Source organism: Papilio xuthus, unplaced genomic scaffold, assembly GCF_000836235.2.
Source record: "Papilio xuthus unplaced genomic scaffold, Pxut_1.1 DF825928.1, whole genome shotgun sequence".
Lineage (NCBI taxonomy): Eukaryota > Metazoa > Arthropoda > Insecta > Lepidoptera > Papilionidae > Papilio > Papilio xuthus.
In genome coordinates this window covers 5,226,935-5,254,195 of record NW_013532721.1, presented here as the reverse complement: position 1 = coordinate 5,254,195, position 27,261 = coordinate 5,226,935, and the positions used below count along the sequence as shown (strand labels likewise).

Sequence of the window (27,261 nt, the reverse complement as noted above, 5' to 3'; positions counted from 1 at the left end):
CATAAAATTGAGGTAATAACTTATCGTGTAACTGGTGACTAATAATTGACTACATCGAATTTTTATCATTAATATTAAAAATAATTTTAACGCGCTGGATTCCCGACAAGATAAAATGGTTATATACAAATGAATATCTTTCAATTAAACACAACTTTACAATATAAACTAGCGGTCGCCCGCGACTTCATCAGTGCAGAAAAAAAGCTTATAATATGTGCATCTTTCGGTCAAAATCAGTCCACTCGTTCTGGAGATTACCAGAACAAATGGAGCCTTGCTAACAGACATACAGACAATAGAAAAAAATTGGTTATACCTTATCAGCAAAACAAATATACATAAATGTACACGAAATATGATTTTTTTCAATATTACATAGTGAATCAAATTTCACATACAGTACAAGAAGAGTTAAAAAAAATCCTATATCTTATGAATATTGTTGTGACAAGAAAGTAACAAACTTTTGAATCGGAAACCCACGCTAAAATATCCCATAACCGTAAGGTAACATAATTGTCATGGATTCAAAGACCAACGATAAATACTTATTCCTCAAACAAGACGGACTTCGCATTACGCGAAAGACAAGACTGGACCAGTTCTATCAGACCCAACTTATTATATCACAACCCCACTCCTAGAGATTATCTTATTTTGGTCTTTAGGTTTTTCTTCTAGATGCTTCGATGTCTGTATTTTCTTCCACGTGTCTCCTAATGCTTTGCTGAAGTGATCGTCGACGACTTTGCTGGACTGTGGCTTGTCTTCCTTTTGTCTTGATGTTTGTATCTGACGCCACGTGTCACCTAATGCCTTCGCGAAATGATCATCCACCGACATACTGGCATCATCAACTTCCATTGCTATGATTTTAGTAGATTTAGGTTCTTCAGGTTTGAATTGTATTGGACTGCTCGCTCTATCCTTTGTGTTAGGTTTAGGTCCGGGCTGTACTTGTTCCGTGTTCTTCTTGAATAGATTCATGTAGTCGTCGCCCAGAGAACGTCTGAAGTGCTCGTCTATGACTGGATCGCACATCGACATTGAACCTGGAATTATTGACATTAAAATTATATTATTGTATTTATGATGGAATATTAAAACTATTAATGAAATGTATAGTGAAGATTCTAATACGTAAGTTATAACCTTAGTAACCTAACTAATATTATAAATGAGAATGTTTAGATGTATGCAAGAATAGATGTTTGTTAAATTGTATCTCCAGAACGCTTCAACGGATCTCGCTGAAATTTGCCATAAATATAGAATGCATATTCTAGAACAGTCTTTCCCAAAGTGGGCGATAACGCCCCCTTGTGGGCGCTGCAGGTCTCAAGTTGCGGTTTATAGTAAAAGTTTCGTTTAGAATTCTCCGTTAATATACATATATAGGTCACAATAATAAATTAATTTAATTTGAAGTTATAGTGGTTTTTAAATATGTGAAAATATGGGGGCGCTAAAAATATTTATTCTCAAAGTGGGCAGTAGACAAAATAAGTTTGCGAACCACTGGTCTAGAAGAACACACAGGCTACTAATTAAGTTTTTTTTTAAATCCCGCGCATACGGAGGCGTGGTTGAAAACGAGTTGTCTCTTGTACAACGATAGCTTGGCATCTAAAAATATTAAAATTCCATAAGGCGGGTTTACTTTCAAAGTAATGGACGACAGTAAAATATACAATGTTATATTTATGAAACACAAGCAAAGCATAAAATATAGTAATTAAGTTGTACATCTTTTAAGTACATATTTAATGTAAACCTTTAACATATTAAGTAATAAATACGACGCATTATTGCATAAAAAATACTTGATTACGGGTAGGCAGAGAAGTATTATAATAACATTGTACCACAAGCTAAGTTAGCCAGTGTTTAGTAATGTACACTAAGCGAAAGTTTAAGTGATCATTAATTGATTCTGAGTGTGGCAGATAGATTGTCAGTGTGGAGTACTTACCGGGCGGCGTGTCGTTGGTCTTGATGACAGTGGGTCGTGCGTAGGGCGGCGGCGCGGGACGCGACCTCAACCGCATGTCGATCGGCGCCTCATGCTTGCCCGGATACTCCGGCGGAGCTGGAAATGTTACACAATATTATTAATAAATTACCATCTAAAATACACAGATTATAAATTAAACAAGCATTATAGAAAAAAAAATTGCGTCTCATTATAGGTAACTAAAGAAAGCCGAATAAATGCAGCGAGTGTCTGTGCCTAATATTGGAATGTCGAGAATATAATGCTCTATCATTGCAAACTCTACTTTTTTTTTTAAAGTGACATAGCTAAAATTCTTTCAAGTTGCGGATGTTGAAAACACTGATTGCTCTATTAAGTAAAAAAAAGTAAAAGTAGTAAATATTAATTTCTTACCTTTCGAATTGATGGCGGAGGAATCCTCCACTTCATCAGACAGCTCGCCGTCGCTGTGCGGCTGCGCGCGGGCCACGGCTGGCGCGGCGCGTCGCTCGTTAAACGACTGAGAACGCAACGCCATCTTGCAATTCTCCCTGGAAAATTATATGTTATCGATAAATTAAAATACTTAAATGCCTGTATTTAAAATAAAATAAACTTAGATAATAAAAAATTATGTTTATGAGTTATAGAAATAATAAAATAATAGAAAAATCGAATCACATTAGATCATGTTAAAAGTAACGCACCCCTTTTTTTCATCGGGTAACGAGTTTAAGTATTTATTCTTTTTTTTTTACTATTTAACATAAATTTTCAAACAGACAAAACAATTAAAAAGTAAACTTACTTCGGTCTATAATCAGGCAAGCGGGTCGATCGACGTTCCCTCCTCCATTTGCCTGTGAGCTCCTTTGACTGCGCGCGCGGCGTCTCCGGCGACAGCGTGCGGTCGCCCTCCGACTCCCCGCTGGACGCTGTGCTTGGAGTCTCTGGAATATGACAATTAATTATTAAATCTGCCACTTTTGACAACAATGCTATCACTAACTAGACCTTGACCACAATACTACCATTATTACCATTCTGGACAGTATTACTGGGGGGCTTTATAGTAGAAATAGTAAAGAAAAAATGAAAACGCTTTATGCCAATGAGCAAAAAGTTTCTTGAATATGCCAGACGTATATTTTGTTAAAGACCTTTTCATATAATTTTTAGCTTAAATCACAAATCTATTACGATGTTTCGCTGTTAACGAATTAGTTCGCTTTTAGTTACGAATAGCTGTTAAACCAACTATTTATTTTTACAAACATCGGTACGCGTCAAGTACTATTTATTGTTTACCTTTCCCGTCATACTAAAAACTTTAACTTCCATAATAATTGCAAAATAAAAACAACATCATATTTTTAAAACTAGTGAAACTTGTCAGATAATAGAAATGTAAAGCGTTAATTTATGGCTTAACTATAACAGTGTTTATCAGTGGTACGAGTAGAGCTGGCAATAACATATTTTGCACAAATGACCAGCTACCGGTTAAATACTACAATCACACAGAAGACAGGCGAGAAGTCCAAATTTGAGTCCTCTTCCCCTCCACACCATTTTCTTATAAGAATAGGATGCGAAGGGGTTTTATTTGGCAGAGGAGGTGACGCATAGAAAGGGGAAATATCCACTTTCTATGTGTCCTCTCTATCAATTAAAGGTAGGAAGCGCGTTTGCAGATGCAGATGTCTATGGGCAACGGTCACTTCGCTATTTTGGCGAATTCGAATGGAAGCTTGCTTAAACATTTTCTTTTGCAATATAAAAAATAATATGAACACTACTGATACCTTTTTGAGGCGACGGTATCCAAGGCTGCCATATAGGCACATTAAACTTGGGCGACTGTGGGGAATCCATTGCCCAGCTTTGGGCACAACTCAGGGAAGTGCGAGTCAGGAACAACAAGTAATCTGGTAGTTCCATCATACCAAAACAACATCAAAGTCGCACACTGATCACCGATAATTTAAATCATTCCATTTTCAAAAGAGCACTTTAAAAACGCGCGAAATTTCAAGTTAACTTTTTAAAGAAAGTTAGTGATATTATTTTAGCAAACGACAATGGACTACCTATTGGCGTCCTGACACAGGTAACACTGAAGGCCGACTGAATAAAAAAACGAACTGGAAGAGATTACATTGGAATAAATAAATGAGATGAACAAAAAATAAACCGAAAAGGAAAAAGAGCATCACGCTACATCCACGCGGCCGGACGTTGCGGCGCTTCCTTCGCCGCTGCACTATACAGGGTGATACAGGATCTATACAAACTAAACCAAGCTGTGACACTGAACTAAACTCTGAAAACAAAATGTTGTATATGTTGTATAAGAAAAAATAAACGCTTATAAAAAGAAGCTATCAGTGAAACATACTTTGGATTTTAATTTTTAAACCTAAATTTTTAAAACAATCTTTAATTATAACTATTTTTATGAATTAGACAAATAAGAAGTACTCTATAGTAAAATATATTTAAATGGAAGCTTGAACTGTTAGAACTCGCACTTAAATGCAAATCCTTGCGACAAATACTTTAAATGTGCCGATGAATTGTAACAAGAGCGCGATCTGCGACCCCGGCTCGGCATGAAGCGACTGATGGCACAATGATTTAAATTTTATGTCGACCATTCACACCTAACATTATTCATTCAATATTATCATTGTTCAAAGATCATCGAACTTAAATGTTTATTTTCAAAAAACAACTATCACCTTAAATAGTAAAGTACTACACTAAAGAACACCTTAAATAGCCTAAATTATTTGACGTCGTCCTCTATTCAGCAGTCAGGACTTGTACAATATTTTGGAAGACAAATTGCCCTTTCTTTGATCTCTTTACCAGAGGTTTGAGTCCATATTAAATTCTTCAAATACTTATTGTATGAAATAAATAAAATTTTAAAGTTTTATCTAACCTCCTGTATATGGGATACAACAACCTGTTCGGTCCATTCATGAAAGTGCGTGAGCGCAGGGCGCGGGGATTAATGAACCCTCTTCGCTCTTCTCCCTTTCTTCACCAATGCAACCTCCTCTTTCATTTATACAAATTTATCTTTATTCTATACACATTAGAGTTCTAATTACTTTGTAGCAATTTAAATTGCATGTTTTGAACGACGGTACTGCAAAATGTATCGTATTGGTTTGTGTTAAAGTTTAATTTCTTTTGCGAATTTCGTTAATGATTAGTGTTTTAAATTACGGTGGTTGTATCCTTGAAAGGTTGTGTTTTATTTGGGTTGGGAGTTACGAGGCGGGGTGCGGGAGGGGAGGGAAGGTAGGGAGGGGCAGTGGAACTGTGAGAAGTTACCGCGCTCCGCTACGTATAGACATTAAGTGTTTTTTTTAAGTTGTATAATAGAAGGAAGGCAAAGGCTCGCCGACAGGTAGATCCAAGCGTTGGCGCCTCTAGTTTAATTATGTCTGGATTAAATATTAAATGAAAGAAGTATTACAGCTTTGAGATTTGCATTTCAATTAAATATTGCTGAAATAACCATGAGTTTCCATTTCGAAACAGCTTTACTAAATATAAAACATATTTACATTTCTTGTCCTCTACGATAAATCTTGTCCAGTGAATGCTGTCTTCGCCTGTCATCTGTATGTTCCTCTGTTTGTATTATTTGTATATATAAATAAATTTCTATTATTCTGTTTGGCAAAAAAGCTCAGCTCATTATCAATTAACGATAAATATAAAACCTAGATTTTAAAGACTCTATGAAAGAGAGTACATTAATGGATCGATTGCTTGAACATAGAAAATAGACCAAGTTTTCAATTGCTTTTGTACTAGAATATCGATTATTGGATTCGTTCGTAAGTACTATTGTATTTTCCATCTGGTATTGTAAAGTTGTGAGAAAGGATGTGTGTAATTCGGTAGGGTAGCCGCGGGGGAGCAAACGCACAGTCGCTCTGAGAGATATTTACCCGCACGCATATCAACGTAACAACCCTGCAGTCCTACAAACTTTCTTATTTGTAATAGAAAAAAATTGGAATTAATATTAAGAATCAATTTACAATTGATTTACCTAACGTGTAAGTGGCTGATTGGATCAGTACGATAACACGACTTTAGAGAAAAGATTAAGTTATTGCCGATTGAAGTACCAGGGGCTTATCAACTTAAGGATTGGAGAAAACTTAACACAAAATTATCTGTTTTATTGTTTTTTTCTTAATTTGCTCATTTAATCATATACACTGCGATGAATTGTAAGTGCTCAGAATTAAATTATTCCATATTCAAAATCGTGTTTCCGTAAAAATAATTTATTTAAATCCGAACGTTATCCCGGGTGTGAACATCCGTGCGGAAATGATCAAATAATTTTGTATTAAGCCCTTCAGCGATCGAGATTATAGCTGGCCAGTAGTATAATCGAAATTTAAAATCGATTATATTACAATTTCGATTAATTGTATTCATTATATTATCGGCATTCGCGTGCGGGCAGTAGCAGTAGCTGTCCGTGGCCGCGGGCTCACGGCTGAAGCTCCAGATAACATTAATGTATCGAACTGAGCACACGCAACCTTTTGAATCGAATTAACGACACGAACTTCATTTCATCAGAAGTTATTCGTTATTTTTTATTCGTTTAAATTAGGCTACAAAATCGATTACGTTTTGAAAACAAAAGTGATGTTCGCAAATAGTTTTCGGAATGTATTATTAATTTTATTTGCTTTTTAATCTTTGACTTTTTGAAGGGTTAAGGGATCAGGTCAGATGAAACTTTACAAGATTTTAACATAACGCAAGAGTCTTAAAAGTCAAAAGAAAAGTTACAACACGCAAAAATCGGTACAAAATATCGTCCAGGCATCTCTTAAACCTTGGCAATATCGTCGGTGCATTTGACAATGACTTACTCACAGACCTATAATTCTAAAAGCTTCCGACCATCTATAAATGGCTAAAATATTTTATGTATGTTGTCTCGTTTTGTTATAAATCAAATGACAATCGATTGAAAGCTTTATCTAAAACTAGCTGTCGCCCGTGACACCGTCCGCGCGGAATTAAAAAAAACTTAATAAGTAACCTATGTATTCTTTCAGACTAAATCCTACATCTATGCCAAATTTCAGCGAGATCCGTAGAGCCGTTCCGGAGATAACTTCAAACAAACATTCATACATCCAAACATTCGCATTTTTAATATTAGTAAGATGTAAAACAAAATGTTACCGAATATTTAACTAGTTTATAACTCGGTCTAAACGTGGATTCGAATAGAGGGCATCCAGTTTACATAACAGCGATGCGGACCGACGGATGTTTGCAGCGAAAGTGCGGGAAGCGAACGTCGAGCGGCGAGCAGTGTGAGCATTCCGCATTCCGCGAACACCTGCCCGCAACACCAGCAACACGACACAAGCTAACGTCTGGTTACAGTCAAAATTAATATTTGGTCTAAAACATTTTTTTTAATTATATGGTTCTTTACTGACATGTCGAATAGCAATAGAAAATATACCATAACACGACAGTATCTATACTTTAGAGCAGGTCTATACCTGCTAACCAGTAGCACGCTTGACATTAACGGCACAATATTTGAGCACGTCACTGATGACATTTTATTTTTAAAACTAGTTGTTAAAAAAAGTTGTTACGTAAAGGTTGGCTACCCCTGCTTTGGAGTCTCCATAGTAACAGATTATATAGGGGGCGATAGAATATATTTATTAAAAACTACGAAAATGTCGATGTCGGGAATATCCCGGATTGTATTTCTTAAAATGTGACATGGTGTTAGTTATGTTGTACTAGACTTACTTCAAATTATGATTGAAAAAATAAATTACAATAACGTCATCTTTGAATTCTAAGCGCACAATAACCCATGCATGGCGCCATCTACATGCCAGTGATTTCTGGATGAACTGTTTCCTATAACGTGCAACAGATGGAGCTAATCGACAATGGAATGGAATTTTAATTTTTTTTTGTGTTTCCAACCAGTAAAGAACTTTTTACTTCAAAAAGTTTAATAACAAAAAAAATCAAATTTCAAGCAGATGAAGGTAGAACAATATACATTTTTAAAACATTACATTAGCCAAAGTAAATAAACGGTAACGATTTCCCCTCGTAATTTACAAATACAACAAAACATCGAGTACGTCGTTTGAAAGCCCACATGTGAGCCAGCTGCGCCTCCTAGACTATACCAATAATCAAAAGGGATAAAGGGAGATCGGATTGCAAGTAATCAATGTGAAACTACGATGTTAAATACCATATTTACGACTATAAAAAACTGTTACCTTTTTAAAAATAGTCATTTTAAATTAGGGCTTATTGACATAGTGATTACTACTATGCTACAAGCTTTATATTAAAAAACAATGATCGTTTTCTAGCTACCTACATACCTACCTTATTCTCTTTTTAGGAAAAAATTAACAAAGAATAATGTAGATTTAACTATCTTACAATGAACGAATTCTTAAAATGAGTGCTTGTTAACAGAAGACTACGTTTTTTAATCTCACAGGTATTTGGTGAGTTAGGTAGAGACAGCAATTTTTTTATGTAAATTGTGAATAGAACTACGTTTATTAAGATAGACAGTACCAAGTAAATGGGTAATTTCAATTTATCTAATTACATTATAGTTTTTACACCATTTGACAGAGCATGACGGACGCGTATCGTTGCACTCAACCGCGCCATGAACTTAAAAAGGAATGCCTTTAATCACGAGGGTAGTAGGATGACGCAGAGCAGTGGATTTAATACACTGGCCGAGGCTGTAACAGAAGACTGTTTATGTGTTTACAAAGAATGGCAGTACTGAATTGTCTTCGACTCTGCCTTGGTGCCCTTGTGTGAACAAGGCTTAAGCTTTAACAGTATACATGATGCTCCATAATGATTTTGAGATTATGAACTTGTGGCCTTCTGTTGTGCAATTTTAACTCATACTGTATAGTTAAAAAGTTGCAACTTATTCCAACGTAAAAGGTTATTCTTCATCATATGATCATTTTACCGATCTTGAACTACTAAACGTGGCCTTTATAGTAATGGGTCATAAAGGTCCGTTCTTGGTTTCTGTTAATGATTGTTTTTGTTGCTGGCTGATTGTTTTTTTCAATAAATTTAAAAAGAGAAGACTTGATTTTCAATTAACTTGCTTAAAAAAATACCACTCTTTCAATTCGGGACGGAATGTCACAAAATATGAAATTTAATTTTACATTACTTTCTCATCACACTGGTTGGTTCTCAAAATATAAAACTGTTTACTTGTTTTTCGTGAGACTCTTAAATAAAATTAGCTCCCACAATTATCATTTAGTAAAATAAATTGTACATAATTCTATGAACTGTAAAATAAAATTTACAATATCCTCTTAGATATATAAAGAGCAAAAAACACAAGAGCTATCTGCGATTTTCAAAAGGAAGATGAAAAAATGTATACACGTGTATTCGACAGTGAAAACCCACAGTTACAATTATCTCTATCGATCATGTCCGTCTATTGGCGTGACCTCTATATAAAATCATATTTATTCAAGTCTTGTATGACACTGGCATGTACAAGATAACCTCAATCATACAAAGTCATACATAAATTAACGTGAGATCCCTACCGTATGATTTAATTCTGTATTGCTTTCAATCTGTGGGTCTAGTACGAATATTTGCACCAATCGCTATTGTATCGTTATCGTTAATTATGTCAAAACTAGCTGTCACCCACGACCCCGTCTGCGCGGAATCTAAAAAGTAACGCAATTAGTCGCCTATACCTTCTTTCAGGCTATGTTCTACAACTATGGTAAATTTCAGCGAGATCCATGCAGCCGTTCTGGAGATACCTTCAAACAAACATCCATCCATCTAAACATTCGCATTTATAATATTAGTAAGAAGTAAGGTTACTAGGATATTTTATTGTACTTTACGCCGGTCCTGAAATATTTTTAATAACATTTTGTCGGTGACAACAATATGAGGATTATCACAAATATTCATACATTTTCAGTTACAACAAAAACCGTAAAGCCAAGAAGTTGTGTGACACTCCTCTCACCTATTCTTTGCCCTATTTCGTTTAACTTTATAACCTAAAAAATGTTGTTCATTGCTTTTTATTTCTATTTCATTTCATTGTGTAGTCCAAAACATTCGAATGACATAGTGAATAATGAATCCAGTTTGCTTATTCACAATAGTAAAAAATAACAAGCTCATACAATAGGCGATGTCTTAGTACTCGTAAGCATTGTGCCGCCTCCTGCCAGACGTACTAGGATAAAGTGGTCTAGACAGTGGATTACATTAACATAAATTACATTACAGCTCCCCCCTTATTGCCTGTATTTCTATGAAGATTTTTCTTCTTATAATACAGTACTGAATAGTCTTACTTAGGAGTGGTCCTGGTGATCGTTTGCTTCATATTCTTATATTAAATAGTTTAATATTTGGTAATTAAAACATCTATAAACCAGAAAAATAATACAATAAGTGTAAATATGGGAGCTAAATTAAATTTCGAATTGTTAAGAATAAAACTATTCATAAAATAATAAAATTACTAATAGTTTAATTTCAAACTATATAGTATTTTTAAAAATACAAGAAAACTAAATACGTGTTTATAAAACGATATAAACAAAAATAATTTGCAAGTAAAAAGACATTTGCCTCGTATCAGATTTGCTGATTCGGTTCTGTAGGTCTTTGACACTTACACAGGTGTCAAAATGTCTTTGTCTTCGTCTGACAGATGCTTCGACAACGTACGTCATTATTATGATTGCACGTTTGTTTTTTTTATCTTTCGTGAGAATTTATCTTACAAAACAAACTTAATTTTCTGTTTTTGTTTTGTTCATTAGCTGTCGCCCGCGACCCTGTGCGCGGGATTAAAAAAATAATTAGTAGTCTATGTGTTCTACCAGACTTTGTTATACTTCCATGCCAAATTTTATCGTGATCCGTTGAATCGTTCTGGAGATACCTTCAAACAAACATCTATCCAACCATCTATCTAATCATTCGTATTTATAATATTAGATAGTTTAAATCTTTTGTTATTGTTTTTTAAGTCTATAATATACTAAACTTTTAATACTTTTTGTAAAAAAAAGGTCTATGTCTAAAATTTGATTTTACGAAGTAAAAAAATAATAATCATAGATTTTAGCATATACTTTGCTTAAAGGAAAATATTCCCTATATGATAGTAGGTCACAAAAATGCATTAGCAACCTTTATGGTTGCATCACAAAGCACCATGTAGCATCGCGGTCGTACGCGGCAACCCTGACACCGTTGTATGCGACAAGTAACCCTAACTTTTGAAGATATCTCATATCACAACGTCACTCGAGTTATGCCAAAGATATTTTAGCTACAGAACGCAGGAAGGACGACTTATTAATTATATTTGTTATTAAAACTGATATTGATTTTAAAATAAAAAAATTATTTACAAAATTGTCTGAACTTAAATGAGTTGACAGAATTGTTATAGGGAAGGGAGTAAGTCAATAACAGCAAAAAATCTCGCGACAAACTTGTAACAAATCTATACAATAGTCAAATTAACATAGCAGACAAAATTACTGTTAAAAGCAACTATTTGAATATGAATATCAAATCGTATTCCTATATTCCAATAGCCCTTATCGTAAATATTATCTCAAACAAAGTGAATACTTCATCTGAACGAAATGAATAAGGAATTGCAACATTCATTCTCGGTACATTGACTTTCTCCTGATAAGATAAACGAATTACTAACTCTTCGCTAAACCGTTTCGATTATAATTAAATAAGCGATCCCATTTAGATTATCTTTGGCTGCATTTAAGCTTAAAGCTCTTTGGTATTAATTTCTTTATTCGATAACTCAGTTGTTTAAGCATGGAGGCTACTACGACTATTAAAAAGCGATCGGTCTACGTAAAGTAAGCGTCTTGCGAAGATGCAGTTGGCGTCCTAATACTATCGCCCAACGCATAAGGCCATAGCCCTAACAACGAATGGAAACGGTTCTTACACGCGACCGCGTGAACTGGAAATCTCTCGCACAACGTATGCGGGCGCTAACGACTAATGAAAAGCAATGGTATTCTTAAAAGCAATTTACGGCATATTTAATTAGTAGTGTGATGTATTGATTGATTGTAATAGAGAGAGCGTCGGTGGCTCAGGAGTCAACCACTTGACTTGCAATCTGCAGGTCCTGGGTTCGAATCCCGACATGTACCGATGTGTTTTTCGATTTACGATTTACATGTGTACATCCGACGTTCTTACGGTGAAGGAAAACATCGTGATGCAACCTGCACATATCTGAGAAGAAATTCAAAGATATGTGTGAAGTCAACCAACCCGCACTGGGATAGCGTGTTTGACTATGGCCTAATCACTCTTAACTTAGGGTAGGCTCCGTGCCCCTCGGTGGAACGTAGAGTGAACTGATGATGATGATGATGAATAGAGAGATAGAATAACGAATTATATGCAATTTTATAATTATTTTGTGATACTACCATACAATATTTTCTCCTGAAACATACAATTTCTGCGACCCATCTAATTTCCCAAACACAATAACAAATTAACTTACGTTAAGAAATTAAATGATAAGGAACAAAATATGTATTTAAATATATAATTAAGATCAAATGACTTGAATTAGGAACGTTAAGGTCACGATAGCGGAATGTTTGGGCGGTTTACCTCGAAAACCGAATTGAATTTCGCTTTTTTTTCTAATATACCTTTACCTTGGTTCAAAGAAACTTGTATGTATAAATAACATTGTTTACTATATTTGTGAAATATTTTATGTAATCTTTCATTCCAGTAAAGAATGCGGTTGGCAAAAAGAATGTTGAAAATTATTAAGGTATTTTAAGTCTTAATTGAAATGGCATTAAATTGGCAACGCGCAATTCGATGCATAAGGAATTTGGTTATTGCTCAAGCGCGAGTCGGCGCTTGGTGATGATTTAACAAAGAGCACGAACGTCCGATTCCTACGCTATAGCGTCACGCAGAGGTCAGCTCAATATTTGAAACCTACAGGTAGTTAACATTCCTTTCCTATGATATTTAAAATTGCAAACAAGCTAAGCGTAAATAAATTTATATTTTTAATTTTATCGTTATTTCTATTCTATTAATTAGTTGATGGAGGTACATCAGGATTATTAATACTAAAGCATCTGTCAAAATTGTAGCAACTAATTTGTAATTATTTTCTAAAATGCCATTTCGTCAAGTTTTTAAAAATGTAAAGTTGCATTCAAATGATCACAATTTTCGTTGCAAGCGCATACAGTAGCTAAAATTACAATATTTACATAATAACCCAAATGGCGTGGCGTGGAGTGGCGTGAGAGAGGCGTCAGTTGCTATGACCGTTAGATTTAAAGGACAGATAAATTGGTGAGGCTATACCATGAAGGTCGCTTACTTGTGATCCCTTCTCTCAAGTTTTTTGTTCGCAAGAAATCATTTGTTTTAGGCAATACTGTTAAGGAACCTTTATTCCTTGAAAACAAAAAGATACACTAATAAAATAATATTATCAAATTACTAAATAATTTACAGGATGTTTATTCTTGTCAGCTAACTTCAGATTTTTACTACACCTTGGTTAAATAATGGGCTATATTATCTGACTCAATTAAAGTTTAGGATACTGGTTAAGTGGCGTTACAATGAAAGTGTACAAAGTAACATCAGACCCTTTTTACATATTGAATATATTTCAAACAGATTAAAATAAGAGTTCCCCACACACTAGAGAATTTTATTCGCCCGATAGTTTGATCGTGCGGTTAATCGGTATCATAATGTAACGCCCCACATTACACCGATACTGATTAAGCGCAAGATCTAACTATGGGGCGACTAAAAGTCTAGTGTGCGGGCTCTTACACATTTGTATAGTAGGCTTGGTAACATCGTTGTAGATAATCTTGTTAGGCCATCTTTAAGTAAACAAACGGACATTTATACGTTTAAAAACTAAGTATTATTATCTGTCATATTAAATTCTAAAGGATGGAGAAATAATAAGAATATAGTAGGTGTATTTATGTTCCCAGAACGATAAGTACTGATGCAATTCTACTAAAGTGTAGTGAGTAATTGCGAAGAATTCTTTATCTACATATCGACATTCTGATTTCATATACATTTAAACATTAAACGATCGCTAGTCATGATTGAGACGGCCCGAATACCTCGAATACTTGCACACTCGCTTTAGTGCCAACCAAATGGAATTCATTGCCATTAGAAATTCTGCTCTCAATGACTAAATTGACGCGGGGGTTTCTTTTGCAATGCAACGGTTACATGTCATAATTCGCAACACAAATATGTAAACGTTGATAAATCTCATTTATATTAAAAATACTAAAAGAAAACTTTACAACATTTTACGTGATGATTAAAACAGCCAAAATTAAAAATTATAGTGTAGGGGTCGGATTGTGGCAGTTTGAATATGTTATATTCGTGTCACAATGTTAGTTTCCATACTCCTCCGAAACGGCTTGATTTTTATGAGATTTTATATGCATATTCAGTAGGTCTGAGAATTGGCTATGTATTTTCTAGTCCCGCACGGACGGAGTCGCGTGAGACAGCTAGTTTAATATAGAATTGGTGTAGTTAAAACAATGTTTTGACAACAATAGCGATCGATGATTGCATTCCTCGGAGCGTTCGTAACTGTAGTCGGCAGCACAACCTACATTCGGCATTCTTTTCGAAACCGTAACACGCCGCCTCAGCGTTCCGGATATAGACTCGCACGCCAATTTCATCCGTGCACAATTCACAATAAAATTCCATTTCGAGGCGCAACATCCGACGCTACGTTAAGGCGTTACATTTATACAAAGCTATGTACTGAGCATGCGAGGATTGATGTTTATTGAGTAGTAATAAATTGTTTCAATTTTTTTTTCTGTAACAGTCAGGAAAAATGTAACTGACTGGTGAAATATTTGTTAAGGAAGTTATTAAAAATAAAACTTTTGACTAATGACAGAGTGAAAATTGCACGCTTCCATTGAGTAATGCGCGGGCGTTTGCCGCAGTACTCATCGGTAACGTTTGCAGCGCCAGGGCCGGGCGGGCCAAATTCCTGAGCGCTTTCTCTGCTCGGCGTTTGACAGCAGGCGTTGCTCGGGCACGCGCACGTGCACGCACGCCGACCATCGAAAGTAAGTTGCGATGCGGCGCGCGTTTTGTCATCGTGTTGCATAATTATTTGCGATCGGACCATTGTTTGTAAACAACCAATCGGCAAGACTACATCACCAACAAACGTCGCGTGATCGTATTTTGATTATGTCCATAATGTATGCATGCCTTTCTATAATTATACAAATCGATACATTTAATTATGTTTAGATTTGATTTCGATCGTCATGCACCAGCGAAGTATCGTCGCTTGTAAATTATTTTTTCCTTACACACTTTGTGTATTTTTGTATGTACCTCATCGCATCATTGTAATGGTATGCGGAAGTTTAAGTTCAATTATCGAACGTAGTGTTGGAAAATCGCAAAGTATATGAAGCGGCCGGATAACAGATAGTGGGTCGGCGAAATGCGAGCGGGACGCGTTTCTCGTCTATGCTTTCGTTTCTGCTGTCGGAAAGCTCTGCTTTCTCGACGAGATTTAACTCCATTGTCAGTCGGCAGAAGGGAAACGGCCTTATTAATGTGATCGTTGCGATGCGATCCGAAACCCTAACGTGGGCCGGGACCAGAACGCGATTTATCGAAACTGGTTAGTTGAAACGACAGAAAAAAGACACCGAAGTGTATAACAATCGTCGCGATGACCGAACGCCAGCGAGGAGTTGGCCGGTGCGGGCGAGGGGGGGCGCTGCAATCGTCAAGCCTTATCGCGAAACCAGTCCGATTCAACAATGGCATCCATTGTTATTTAACTCGGCAGAAGCTTGCGACCGCTCCGCTAAAGCCGCTGCGACTTGTATTTGTTTCGCATTGTTGAAAATTTACTGACCACGAATTTTGTACGTTACGGACCCTAAGTTCATTATGCAAGTACTATTGTTAGCGGTGTTTGAACAAAAGGAACTACCAGTGGAACACGGAACAGCTGCTGCAGCATGAATAGATCGATAACACTAGCGAAGTACTAATAATCTCTCCCCTAACTTCATCTTAGTTCTGCAATACGTAGTTAGGGAGAAATTCAGAGATGTCCAACATACAAGATACCAAACAACATCTACATTTTAGATTAAGAATATCACTCCTTTGTTTCATTTATGAAAAATCTATACAATCATATTTAGATCATAATCGGCAACATATCTACGACGTATACGGTATAAAACATATAATGATATAGGCCTAGTTTCGTATAAATGCGGATGGTCATTAAACAATGTCAGCTGTGGTGTGGAATGCGCGACGGCGTGGCGCACAAGGCCGTCATCCCGCTATTAGCCGTGTTCCCTATACAACTGGATTCCTAGACGATTCGTTACCATTATCAATACCGTCTATGCTCGTATTCTTTTTGCACTATGACGTAATCATAACAATACCTATTGACATGAATCTTGGCTTTTGAAAATGCAATGCGTAAGATGGTTTATTTCACCTTAATGGGACAGAAGTAAACAGAAGAATAATGGTCTATTATAGGAAAATGGGACGAATAAGACATGATTTGCATTATCGTGAGACAACTTAGTTTAGTTTTTCTAAATTTTGAAGTTATTTATTTATGTATAAACTTATCAAAAACAAGACAAATCTGGGCCAAATTAAGTTAAGATATAATATGTTAAATATGTAAAGAAATCAGACTTAAAAACATATCATAAATAGGTAAATACAGATAAATCATTGTCACTGTCTACTCAAACGAAATACGAGTTCAAAGAACTGATAAGTGTTTTATTTGTTAAATTTTTATATGCCCTTCTCTGGAACGCACCTGCAACTTTTTAGTCAATACTGCAGGTGTTAACTATCATTAAAATTTTCCAAACTTCTTATACCTACTATACTTCACCTTTATTTTACGTATAATCTTATTAATATTATAAATGCGAATGTTCAGCTGAACGGATCTCGCTGAAATTTGGCTTAGATATTTAACATAGTCTGGAACAACACACAGGCTACTCATTTTTTAATTCCCCGCAGACAGAGTCGCGGGCGACAGCTAGTAATCAAATAAACCGATAAGACAATAAAGCTCTTCATAAATAAACATTATTGTAGAGACAAACTTGTATCATATCTCGTACATATAAAAAACAACAAAGCTTGGTAGGTAGGCGTTAAGACCGCTATTAATCTTATTGGGTTACGTGGTAGCACATTCCGCGTTCTTTTTTATCGTTCCCAACTGTCTGTAATTCTCAAACATCATGATATATGGTATAATTAACTACATACCTTATAGTTCTTTTGACAATATCATTGGCTTAGTTTGTCACATTTTTTGTGTCTTATATTGCCTACTATTAGTATTCAGCGATAATATAGTCAAAGTATGTCTTTACAATTTTATTGCCATATCGATTTTAATATGGGATGTTAAATGAAGCAAATTTATAATTCGTTATCACTACATGCGGGGCGCGAGAAATTTTAGTTCACGCATGCCGTAGGATCCGCACGCGAGACCTTTTCATTATTCATTAGGGCCCCTATCTTCTAATTATATTTACATTATATAATGTGAATTCTTTCCTGTGCATTATACTCGTAAACTGATTCCCCGCAAGACGCTTTCTTTGCATCGACCGTTTTTCATTCGACTTATGAAATTGCGCCAGATATTGGCAAGGGTAGTTTTCATTATTCAATTATAGAAACACGTCTTATATATTAGTTACCTATATGCTGTGCTGACGGCAAAGAATTAGAGCGAATTATAAGCTTCTTTATTATGAAGAGAATATGATAATACAATTCCAAGGCCTCTTCATATCGGATAACATTAAGGTTAAAGTGAGCAAGTTTGGATGGATGTTACCACTAAGTCTATATTGACGGATTGGATCTAGATGAGATTTGGATTCTCAGTTTTTAATAGTACATTACATACCAAAGCTGTCGGAATCACTGGCGGGGTAGGCAGGGCAAGGCTGCACCATCGTGGCTGCGCGCGACAGCACGTCCAGCGCGGATTCTATCTTCTCCATGGTAACCCTGTAATAGACAATGGAATTTAGAATCAGAATCCTACGTAAAACATCGTTAATTGGACCGCTTTTGTAATTCCTTCATCCACATTTGACATACTTTCATCCGAACGTAAGTTTTCTCTTTGAGTTTTGTCATATTGTTGTTTCTGTTCTTTATTTCTTTATAATATGTTTCTATACAAGTATTTTAGCAATGCAAACTCAGTTACTCTTTAAGAATAAAACAATGAAATCACGTCTGCTATAAGACTGGGTCTAAGTATAGTTCTGTTTACGTGTAATTCGGCTAAGGAATCCATGTCTGGTCGCATAAAAATATTTGGCGCGTGTATTTAATGTCGCCGTTGCGTTGGCGCGATCGTACGCCTCGAATGCCACACTCACGGAAATCATATGTATAATAAACGACTAGACACGACACAGACATGCCGAAAGGAATAATCAGTGAGATTCATAAATTAATTTAATTACTTTGAAATGGAGCACAAAAATTATTCAATTACCCTCATGATAATCTATGGTTAATCTGCTGCCATCTGTAAATCGGTTTATTTTAAACTGAATATATTAAAAAAAAACGAAAAATAAAGTTCAAGCTACGATTTAAAGAACATAGAATCGTTCTGAATATTTCTTTAACGCAAGCATTGACCTTCAAACTCGGGATGTTTATGTGTTATAAAACTTTCTTATTTAACTACAATAAAACCTTCAAACAAAAGAGCCATTTAAACTTCACGATTCAAAGAAAGAAAGTCATTAAATGTATTAAACTTTATGTAATATCATTCAAATGTAAACAAAATAAATGTACAATTCAAAGAATGTGTGACGAGAAATAACTTCTTGAATTATTTAGCTCTGCTCGCTCTAATCCACTCCTACACTCTTGTAATATTTTAATTTCAAACACGAGCAGTAAATAAACACACATCTTATATTCTTTACTAATTACGAACCCTATTACATGTACTGTGTTTTCATAATTTGTTAATAATATGCAAATACTAGCTGTCGCCCGTGACTCCGCAAGGAATTTGAAACAAACTTTAAAAGCCTATGTGATCTTCCAGACTACGCTCTACATTTGTGTCAAATTTCATCAAGATCCTTAAGGCAGTAACGGAGATACCTTTTCACAAACATTCATCTAAATATTCGCATTTATAATATTAGTAAGATTTTTAAATATTAACATATCAAAATCACACCTATTCAGATGACCCGTGAAAAAAAAGCACAACATATTGTAGCCTATGTGAACATAGAACGATCATAATATTACATTCTAATAACGTCAAAAACATTACAATGTCAGTTTTGTAAAATGTACGCGGCCCGTTCTAACAGAATGTTGACTCTATAGATATCCAATTCATCTGTGTCTACTCCACCAGTGGTAATGAGAACTTATAATAATTACAAATATATTACGTAGTCAGCACATTATATCACAAATTAAATACCAGGTCTGCGTTACGACAGTTTTGATTTTATTATTCCAGATCTAAATATATTTAACACTACGAATTGGCACATTTCTTATTAACGGAATTGTGTCAAGGCAACTGGTGTCAAACTACCCTACACATTTGAATATGAATACATAGCAGTAATGTTTCAATTTATCCTAAAACTATGTAAAATGTCCTAAGCTGTATTGGTTAAAGTTGATAACATAATCGGGATTGACCGTTGCTTTCAGATACCAAAATATATCTATAAAACATATCATCGTCGATGTCATTATCTTTATCATGTTTTAACGGCGATTTTGGTCTCAGAAACCCATTGTTACAAAAAAATAAGCAAATTTTGACAACTGTCATTTAACTTAGGGAACATACCCATACTACTTGACCTATATTTTAAGACTGCATGCAAACTTAAATTACTAGTGATTTATGTACTAAGAAAAAGAACAACTAATGGCTACGTGACACAAACTCGAGCCCCCCCCGCTCCTGTGACTGACCGTAGTATTTTAGAGACCCCCCCCCGTTAAACGGGTCACGTAGTATGGATACGTTCCCTTACAATAAATGCAGTGCAAAACTTATAGTAAATAAGCCAATGTAATCAAAATAACGATACGATTTTAATTAAGCAGAGCTAAAGTTTGTTGCCAAAATTTGTATAATGACGATAATCTTTGCTCATAAATGTATTTTTGACAAGACACTAACGCTAAAAACTTGTCAAATAAATCCATTGCTATGAATTATAACTAAAAATAAATATCGCCAAGTATATGTTATTAAGGTATATTTGTGGCTGATATTGAGGCCAATATATACAAATGGAAATACAGTATACAATATATTAGTATATTACGCCTATCATATCATACGCTGTAACTCGCTAGAATCATCATCTGAAACTTTACATTCTCGATTGGGACTCTTAATTTTGTCCACGTTATTTAGGCTTTTAGTTTCTACTGTACATACTTGTAAGATATAAAATCGGCGTTAAAACTGTAGTATTAATCAAAGTGTAGACAATATCTTACTATAAATGGCAATGTTTGAATGAATGTTTGTTTAAAGGTATCTCCAGATCGACTGAACGGATCACGATTAAATTTGAATTATAAAACATAGTCTGGAAGAACACTTAAGGCTACTAATTTTTTTAATTAAACGGTGTAGCGAGGGACAGCTATTAAAATAAAAAAGAAATTAGTTTTAAAATAACAATAACAAAGTTTCAAATTAAAAAAAAATGTTAACATCAACATCACGAAAGTATGCACACTTAATATGATCATAATAAAATTTGTATAATCCACTGAGTTATGTGGAGACAAACACATTAAGTCGTAATTAACAAGGGCGTATCGCATTTTCTACTCAATGCGAACGGAATAATCGTTGTTTCAACATAACCGAAGCTCGACAATAATATGATTAACAAATGACATCTAAATAAGCCACGATTAAGCACATTCCTCGAGTGATTGACATAATTCAATACATATAAATCTCGGCGATGAATCTAAACTCGTAGAGTAATCGCCGGGCAATTCCAGGAATGCAAAGCTGTATGACGCTTCTACATTACACTAGCGACCTGACCTGGCTTGGCACGTGTAACAATTAATCTTACTAAAATTTTAAATGCGAATGGATGGATGGATGTTTGTTTGAAGGTATCTCCAGAAAGGGTGCACGGATCTTGCTGAAATTTGGCATAGATGTAGAACATAGCCTGGTGGAACACATAGGCAACTAATTCAGTTATTTTTTTTCTTAAGCGGGTACAAAGTCGCAGGCGACAGCTAGTTTTTAATAAAATAGACTGTACTCTTCTGTACAAATCGATAGGATACCAAAAAAACTTCTGGTCTCTATAAATTAATTAGTTAAAAATTGCCTAAAAATATTCAAAAAATTTAGCTGTATCGGAACCTATAAGTAACCTTCTCGAGTGTTACAAAGATGTAATGCGAAGTTATAAAGGGTCGAGACAAACGAATGAGCGATAGGATGACTACAATGTTAAATAACGTGGAATTCGGTACATTAACCACAATAGAATTTTTCTCGCTCTAGCCGTACGGTATGTCTGTGGAACGGAGGTCGACGAATCATTCCGGCTTTGCTGATACCTACGCCCGACTTTATTATTTGACGGGTGTGTTACGTAGTTTATATTGTTTCGTATAAAATTATTATATATTTCTTTTTAATGGTCACAAGAAAATTTTATATTTATGGTGCAATCATTTTTAAATTTCTTTATCACACTCAATAAGATTGCGTTTGCTTTGGAAAATATTGAAAATAACTTGCGATTTACTTATCACACTATTACTTATATTGGGGTTTGTATGTATCGTAAACTACATATTTAGTACAAAAATATACTTTTTTAACATAAATATCTTGTTTTAATATGACTTTAGGTCATAAGAGTCATGTCATAACCTATGACATAATATTTCATATCGATGTATGAAAACATTACGTCAGTTGCGTTAGAAAGCGCGTGGAATGTGGCATATTAATTAGGCACGCGTTCAAATCAAAGACTGCTGTTAACATATAATTACTTGCAATTGCAATGCAATTTATAATGTAATATTGCAAAATAATTGATATATCTTTGTCTAGATTAATTTAAGTCAATTATTTTTCTCAATTTCCATCCACGCAGAGTTGACCATAGCATAGTCACCTTAGAGAAGGCTCCTGGCCGCTCAGTGTGGACGTATTCTGATGATGATACTTGTGCAGGCTTATCTTTTGATATTTTGTTACCACCGCAATATTATTATACTTACATATAATTCAGCAAAAAGAATAACAAGTTATGTGTAAAAATTATAAATTTTTAGCAATATTAAAATATTATACACATATATATATATATTATACACATAGTATCAGTAAACCGATCATTGTAGTGCGGAGCGAAGTAACTCAAATGTTATATTCAAAATGTTAACACGATTTAGTACTTATTCTAGAAGGCTAACCCTATAAGCGCTCCGATTATATGGTTTTAAGGTAAATAATCATTTCTTTCACCTGAAAAATTCCCAACCCGTATGCGGCATCACGTGTTACTGAAACCTTGACATTCCTTTTAAAAATAATATTCTATTTTGGTTAAACGACTATACATTTAAAAGTAAGCCTTCGTAGTTTAACAATAAGGTTTACATTTGAATGATTGTAGTGTAATAGTTAGAAGACCCTCATTGGGGTTACGCTAGCCGCCCCTGCGTTGCGTTAGCGCACGTGGCTAGAGGGGTCGGAAAAAACCGAAGCAGATGTTCCTTTTGTAGGGTCGCCCGAATACCGACAAACATCTTTATAAATAAGCGCAGCACTTTGAAAATACGATAACGGTATTGAAAAAATATTTTATACAAATTCAATGTGTTAAGAGTTATTTTAGTAATTTCTACTAATAATGTAAAAGGAGAAATATTCCTTTGTTTGTTACAATTCTAAAACTGCCTAATTATTTTCGTCTTATTAGTTAAATAACTGTGTATGTACAAATTTGTAATTGGCAATTTACTATTAATGTTTTGGTAAACATTTTTTTTTGAAAACAAAACAACTGAATGTTGATTAATTTTGTTTAAATATCTTTGACCAATTAGATTGCGTGTAATTGTTTTTCATAATTCTAGCGTAAACTCATCATTAAACCAAACCCACGTGATCTGTGTGAAAGATACAAGTATCAAGAAGACGTATTTAAAGGTATTAGAGGTAATATGCGAAATTATTTCTCTGTACAACGATATTATAATATTTCTTGTTTGAATTGAGGACAAAAATGTAGAGGAAATAGTTGCAATACCGATGGCCATACGTAGCGCGTATAACGTCGTCTCAACTTGCGTTTAACACATATATTGAAGGTTCTCTTTGTTAGTGCCTAACAAACAAATAAATATTAAACGTGGTTTTTTATAACTAATATCTCTGTATAAAACATATCGTGATCCATGTCAATATCTTTGACAAGACAGAGATAATGTTTTAAACGGAGATTTTGTAGTCAAAAACCCACGGTAAGGGTAACAACACTATTACATAGTTAAACACAGTCTAAATGTGAAATTAAACGCAAATTAAATATTTTTAAATGCTAAATTACCACGTGCTTGGTACTAAGTGTCCTTTTGAAATATTATTATTATCATAAGGTGAGCAAGATCTGTGGTATTTTTGTTTGTTTATCTGTATATGCGAACACGTGCTAAATTAATTTACCAAACAAATAAAAAATGTCAATTTAATCATTGATCTGAACGTCATATATTGTTGGTAGTTGAATTTGTAAATTTAATAAATTTTGTATTAAATAAACTCATGGCTTAATGATCATATTGCGAAATCAGTTTTGGTTATCGAGTAGGGTAGGGTATTCTTAAGCAAATTACCTGCGTTACATTAGTGTTTAGGCTACTGTGGTCAAGTTATATTTTAGGAGTAAAGTTTGAACAAAATCAATCAATGTGGAGAGATATTGTGCCCGGTGACATTGGCTAATCGTGCGGCGTAGTGCTATCGTGTTATCACCGCAGTGTAGTGAGGCCGGGGCCAGGCCAGATGCGCGTGTGTGCGCTCCGAGCGGCCGCGTATCGGCTGCATTCCACACTATTATGTTCGCGAGATTCCTCGCCCTGCCTCGCCGAATGCCTCGCTTCACGACCGGCCAAATTTTTTGCGCGTTCCGTTCGCAAATCGAACCGGTAGGTACTTGAACTTACGTTACGCTATAGTAACGTACTTGTTGGTGATATTTATTATAATAGATTAGAGGCGACGGCAAATCCTGACGGGTATATTTTTTCGACATTGTAAATATTCTGTTTGGTCCAAACAAATAATAAAAATCGTAGGAAATGTAAACATTAAGACTAAAAATATAGTAGTTACGCGCATTTAACTTAATTACTATTTCAAAAAATGTTACGAGAATTTTAAAATATAAAAACAAGTAGGTATAATGTTGATAAGTACTCACCAAGCTTGATTCTCACGGCGTATCACAATAAACAGTCGATGTCCTTATGTTTCACCGTGGAGTGACAACATACAACACAATTAAAACTTATTTACGTAAAAACTATTTCCTTCAGACCTTAAACGTAGTACAAAAACTTCATAAAGTTACAAAAACCGGCGAAGAACACGAAAATCAATAAGAAACGTATCGCGGTATGTATATAATCAGTCGTTGTGTTCCAACCACTGGCTAATAAAACGTCCGACGCAAAATAATATACTGACTCCTACCGTCTAGAATCCATTGTTTGACAAGTACACTGTTTTAGTATTTGTTATTATTTTATAAAATCCAACTATCGCGCCACGACTCTGTTGACGAAATAGTCGCGTTTGACATTTGAGCCGAGCCCACTACGATCGGAATGCGAGGAATGTCAAATATTTTCAGAGCTGCCATCTATGTAACGGAATGTGCACTACAAAGGCGACCACTGCTGATATTTACAATTAACATTTTACTTATCTATATTACCATCAAAATGTTATTATCATGAACTCAAACATTAATAAAAAATTGATATGTCATTTATTTAGTTTTTAAATAAGTATGATCGAATGTAAAAATATGAAAGTGTCGATGTATTCAAGGCATCGGAATGCGGCCAGGCTAAGTCCGCGTCTATAAGACTACCGATGCGAACGATGCGAGTGAGGCGCAAGCGTGCTGGTAGGCCGCGCCGCCTCTACCGCAGGGTTATCGACACACGTCGACGCGAAAAGTAGGGTCGGCACTTTAGCTCTTTACACGAGTCTACCTAGTATCTGTTCACGTACCGTAACGTAATACTTAAATGTTTCGGTTCGTTACTCTACTTAAAAGTGAGCGCGGTTATTTTAACTTTAATATGTAGCGAGAATACCTACATATATTTTATACACATTTGTGATGTCTTCAAGGTATTTGAGGCTTATAACGGCTATGAACGCCATCTGCTGGCGTCGACGAATGCTATTTGTTAAAATCATCTAATTCCAAAGCTAGATGCCGCTAATTTTTTTGGTTTATTTTGAAATTATTGATTTTCCTAATTACAATAAATAAATATTTGTTTCATTACACTGGAATATTTAAAAAAAATGTTGTTGTGACGCTATCTTTTGAATTATTAGGCGTAAAGACTTTTGCTGTTTCAATGCCAGTTGTAGGTTCGATTCAAGATCAAGTCGACATAAAATTTTGTTTTTTAAAATAAATTACATTAAATGAGTCATCGCGTAAACTTTGATGATTTTTTTAAATTTAATAGCAAAATGTTTTTGACAATTAAAAACTATAATTTTTAACCGTCATTACAAACTTACATTAGTTACTTTTTTCTTCATGAATGCAGTTATTTTTAATATTGTAGTTTTTGCTTTAGTAGAATCAATTCATTGTCTCTTATAAGACTTAGCACTTTTAGGTTATAGAGACTGAAAGACAAAAGGTAAATCAAAAGGAATTACATGACACAGTTTTTATTTAATCTAACACATCGTTCTTTATAAACATTAGAAACTACTAGCATGTTTAACTTAAAAAAGCATTACTGTATATTAACAAATGTAATAAAATAATACAATTTATCCATTAAATCTTATTTAAAAGTAAAACCCGTAAATAAAAATATTTAATTCCAATTTACATTTAATTATAAATTAGATTTATAACAAATTATTTTTAAAATGGTAAATGAAACAATTTTTTGCCTTTTGTTCGGATACATTAAAAGCAATAACGTATTTCAGCATGATGGCAACATTTGCCACACTATTGACAACTATTTGTTTATAGACGTTTTTAAACTACATTTATAATTAAAATTAAATTAAATTGTTAAACTCTTCGTCATAAATATTATTAGTAATATTTAATCGATACATTTTAAATATAGTAACAATTTTGGTATAAATATTCAAAACATCTCACTTGGGAATTAACTGGGACTTTCACCCTAGGACTTACTAAAATATCATAATATTTTTGGTTCCACATTTCGTAAGTTACACTATCAAATATTCAATATTTTAATTTCAAAAATTTATTATGTAAGGCGGCAACATTTTTCAACAAACAGATACCAACATAATAAATAAAAACCGATTTACTTAATTTTTAAAAAAAATATAACCGTAAAAAGTAAATTAATTACTCCGAAAAATGCCAACATGTGAACAAAAAAAATTTTTTTACATCCCAGAATTAATACTGCCGATTTTTGTACAAAAATGTTATCCATAATTTTCAAAGATAAAATATATGACATGTTTTTATGTCTGTATTTTAGCAGTGGGAACCCACAGTAGAAACATGTAAAGTGGATTTGAATAATTATTGGACCGCCTTACATAAACATATGAGGTTACTTCACCTTTCTAATCATATTATATTACATTTCACAATAATAATAACCACATCGAATGTTAGTGCGTAGTCTAAATTAAGTCTAGGTCCTAGATCTAGACACTAGAACATACATAAGCAGTGCCTCTTTTACTGTATGGCACCATCCTACTATCCTTC

General features: G+C 34.5%; 1 protein-coding gene across 2 annotated transcripts; it reads right to left on the bottom strand.

Moving 5' to 3' along the window:
* Positions 1 to 25,100, bottom strand: Tgi (Tondu-domain-containing Growth Inhibitor). 2 transcript variants are annotated; one of them, XM_013322789.1, is made up of 6 exons: positions 24,715 to 25,100; positions 18,123 to 18,226; positions 2,787 to 2,928; positions 2,393 to 2,529; positions 1,976 to 2,092; positions 1 to 1,055 (listed from the first exon to the last, which is right to left on the bottom strand). In XM_013322789.1, the coding sequence occupies exons 2-6, from the start codon at positions 18,217 to 18,219 to the stop codon at positions 625 to 627; spliced, it is 924 nt and encodes a 307-aa protein (XP_013178243.1). In that variant the 5' UTR covers positions 18,220 to 18,226; positions 24,715 to 25,100; the 3' UTR covers positions 1 to 624. The 2 variants fall into 2 exon arrangements, with proteins under 2 accessions (XP_013178243.1, XP_013178244.1); XM_013322790.1 differs by lacking the exons at positions 18,123 to 18,226; positions 24,715 to 25,100 and adding an exon at positions 3,784 to 4,076.
* Positions 25,101 to 27,261: the final 2,161 nt, after the last annotated feature.